Source organism: Mandrillus leucophaeus, unplaced genomic scaffold, assembly GCF_000951045.1.
Source record: "Mandrillus leucophaeus isolate KB7577 unplaced genomic scaffold, Mleu.le_1.0 Scaffold74, whole genome shotgun sequence".
Lineage (NCBI taxonomy): Eukaryota > Metazoa > Chordata > Mammalia > Primates > Cercopithecidae > Mandrillus > Mandrillus leucophaeus.
Window position 1 is genome coordinate 1384480 of NW_012108030.1, and position 3832 is coordinate 1388311.

Sequence of the window (3832 nt, forward strand, 5' to 3'; positions counted from 1 at the left end):
GTGAGATGCAGCTAAAGTCACGCTCAGAGGGAAATTTATGGCCCTAAATACAAATACTGAAAAAGAAGAATAACCGAAAGTTAACGACATAAGAATCCATTTTTAAAAGGTAGACAAGGCCGGGGGCGGTGGGCCACACCTGTAATCCCAACAGCACTTTGGGAGGCTGAGGTGGGTCGATCACTTGAGCCCAGGAGTTGGAAACTTGCCTGGGCAACATGGTGAAATCATGTTTCTGCAAAAAAATACAAAAATTAGCCAGGTGTGGTGGCACACACCTGTAGTCCCAGCTACTGAGGAGGCTGAAGTGGGAGGATCATGAGCCCAGGGAAGTGGAGGCTACAGTGCTGTGATTGCGCCACTGCACTCCAGCCTGGGTGAGAGAGGGAGACCCTGTCTCAAAAAACAAACAAACAAACAAACAAAGTAGACAAAGCAAAATAAACTGGAAGAAAGTATGAGGAAGGAAATGGAGAACATAAATAAAGGAAAGGCTGCTGATGAATTTGAACTTTGATACTCACAACAAGAGGACGAGGCAGAAGAAGAGCAATGAGAATGCAATGGCTCCATACACAATGCCCTGAATTAATCCTTTCACGAACATACTGGAAACTGATTTCTTATCTGGAATTGGAGGGAAGTGAGATGGACTTTTCTCCAAAGGCTTTGAAGTCGGAGCTAAAACTCTCTACCCTTTCCACTGGCCCTGTGCCCATCCACATCTGGTCCTTAGGCGTTCTTTCCAGCTCAGTCACTAGGTCCCCGGATACTCACTTGGTATCAGGAAGAAGCTGGAAGTGTGAATTCCATATTGGTTCTTCCCCTCACAGCGAAGTCTCATGACTATTTCTGGCTCCCCGATGAGGCTGATGGTGCTATTGGCCCAGGGGACACGTGTGGAAGAAGTCACCCGGAGGATGTTATCCATGCTGTTCACATCCACAGGGACACCTCCCATCCACCACTGCACGGAGGGCGTGGGGATCCCATGGAAGGAACAGCTGCACAGAACTGTCTTCTCCAAAGAACAAGAGGAATTGAACAACCCGGGAGGTGCTGTGCGGAGGAAGAATCGGGGATCATCAAGATGTCCTGATTTTGCTTCTCTACTTCCCCTAAGACCCAGCCTTCCCTCTACTCGCTATTCACAGGGAGCTTCAGAAAGACTTTCTGGCAACCCAGAGTGGGGCTGGGACTCAAAACAGTCCCCTTTCATCCTCTCTCCACATCTGCCTCCGACTTGGGTTCAGCTCCTACCTCTGACCTTTCAGCCCCAAAGGTCAGGGGGAACATGTGACAGCTCCTAAGATTTCTTTCCCTCTGGGGCTCAGGTCTTTTCCTGAGCCCACTATTTCTCAGGATCCTGCCTGTGCCCACCAGCACTTACAGACCACTTGGAGCTTGACCAAGCTACTTCTGGTCACGTTGGCTAGGGAGAAGTTCAAGTGACATCCAAGGGTGTTGCCATGGTCCTCAGGCCTCAGGATGAAGTGCGGCACCGAGGAGGAGCTGCTGGAGACGGCTGGGTTCTTCCGGGAGTGAAAGAGGGCTTGGATTTCTTTGCAGGTGCCTTTGAGGGTACAGTTCAAGGTCACAGGTTTCTCAGCCAAAAGAATCTCTGGGATGTGGAGCTCTGGCTTTTGGGTTAGGTCTGGAGAAAAGAGAAGTAGACCTAAACCTTGGGGGAAAAGGGACCCTCATGGACACTTCACTGATGCACAGCGTTTCCAGGTTACAAAGTGCTCCCCGCCCATTAGCTCATTTGCAACCCCCTCACCTCCCCAACAGCCTTGTGAAACCTGGGATTGTTGGGGTTGAATGGTTTTTCACAAATAGATTTCCTTTCTCTGTGTGGAAGGGGAACAGCCCAGCGTCCAGGTGATCAAACTGAAGAGAACTACTCAAGGTGGTAGAGCTTGAACCTGAACTCTGGTCTTCAAAGACTGAGGGTGAGTAGTTTTCTGACGATCTACATTGTAGAATGAGGATTCTACATTCTGGTCCCTCACCTGAGCCCCAGACTAGATGTACTAGTGGTAACTCCTCCTCTCCCTCCCTTTTCCAGACCAATTCTACCCCTAGACTCTGCCCCTTCCCAGCCCAGTCTGTGATCATTTCCTCTCTATTTTGTATTGGTTGGATGACATAGGGTGAGTCGCTTCTCTTTTTGCCATTTCTATTTGGAAAAGTAAAGTTACCTATTATACCGATCTCATTGCATCACTGGAAAACTCAAACACCTGAGGTTTTGTAAAGCCTCGTGCCCATCAAGTAAAAACCACATAATCACCAGAACCACGGTTGGATTTCCTTCTTTCCAAACCACTTATTGGATGATATTGAACATCACCTGACACAAAGAGTTTGATATTCTCCCCCAGGAAAGCACTTTTTTGTTCTCCTAGATCTGCATAGAATAAATACGTCGCACTGTTCCCTTTGAGAATATCATGGATGAGTAGGGTACAGTCTTCTTCATCAAGATTCCCAGTCATGGAAAATCTGTCCCTGGTGTTACCACCAACGGTAGAATTGGGTTTATTTGTAGCTACAAGGGAGCTGACGTTTTTGTTGAGCCAGTAGCCCATGATCATGGAACTGCTTGGGAGTTCTTTGGGAAATTCAAATGCACAAGGGATTGTCGTGCACAGCCCCTCTTCCACTGGTATCTTCTTGATTTCCATCAAAACCTGAGAAAGTAACCCTGTAAGGAGAGATCCAAGTTGAAAAACAGACCCACCTACCATACTCCTGTATTATATCTGTGCATTAAAAGAGTCACCTTACCTAAGAAAGGCTTGACACTTGTCCAGCTCCTACGAGGTGATCTCTAAACCCTTGGGATATCCTGCCTGATAGGAGTGTCTTTGTTTACCTGAGACCTTGGACTTCATCAGTTAATGCTAACACTCTGATTTATGGTGGGACCCCTGGATCCTGGGGCATCAGCTTGACCTCTGGAGGGGCTGAAGACTAAGCTAAGTCAGTGACCAGACCCACAATAAAAACCCTGGACACCAAGGCTTGGGTGCACTTCTCTTCTTGGCATGTCTGTGCATGTCACCACACATTGTTGCTGAAAGAAGTAAGCTCTCTTGGTGCAACACTACTGGGAGAGGCCAGCTGAAAGCTCATGCCTGCTCTCTCCTGAATCCTGCCCTAGGCACCTCTTCCCTGTACTGATTTTCATCTGTAGTCTTTTGCTATAATCAACTGCAATCATGAGTAAAACAGTATTGCTGAGTTTTGGGTCCTTCTTGTGGATCACTGAATCAGAGGCGTCTTGGGGACTCCTAAATTGCATCATCCCAATCTAGTCTGCTGGATTTTTTATTGCTCTTCTTGTTGGTATTAATTGTATCTTGTGATCTTGGCCATGTTGCATCATTTCTGAATCTCAGTTTCTCAGTCAGGGAAATGGGTACAATAATACCAACACTACAATATTGTGATAATTAAGGACAATACCTACAGAGGCACGTGGCCCCCTGCAATAACTGCACATTGTGACTTCAGTCACATTCCACTACAGGGGACCATGTCACAGTGAACAGTTAGTGAATAATTGTGCTCGCCATCCATTAGCTCATTTGGAACCCCCTCCCCTCCCCGACACCCCTGTGAAACCTAGGACCCTTGTGGTTGAATGGTTTCCACAAATAAACTTCCTTTCACTGTATAGACGAGGAACACCCCATTGTCCAGGTGAGTAAACTGAAGAGAATTACTCAAGGTGGTAGAGCTTGAACCTGAACTCTGGTCTTCAAAGATCAGGGTTTCTTGAGGGTCTATATTGTAGAATAAAGATTCTACATTTTTTTTTTTTTTT

The 3832-nt window shown here is 46.9% G+C and overlaps 1 protein-coding gene across 1 annotated transcript in view; it reads right to left on the minus strand.

Moving 5' to 3' along the window:
- The window catches only part of LOC105528995 (sialic acid-binding Ig-like lectin 12), a 36455-nt gene that overhangs the window by 11678 nt on the left and 20945 nt on the right, over positions 1-3832 (minus strand). Inside the window, exons 3-6 of the mRNA XM_011966051.1 lie at positions 2354-2707; positions 1391-1654; positions 778-1059; positions 525-627 (exon numbers count right to left, since the gene is read on the minus strand). Of these exons, the coding sequence (XP_011821441.1) occupies positions 525-627; positions 778-1059; positions 1391-1654; positions 2354-2687 (983 nt within the window). The 5' untranslated portion in view covers positions 2688-2707. The remainder of the gene's footprint in view (positions 1-524; positions 628-777; positions 1060-1390; positions 1655-2353; positions 2708-3832) is intronic.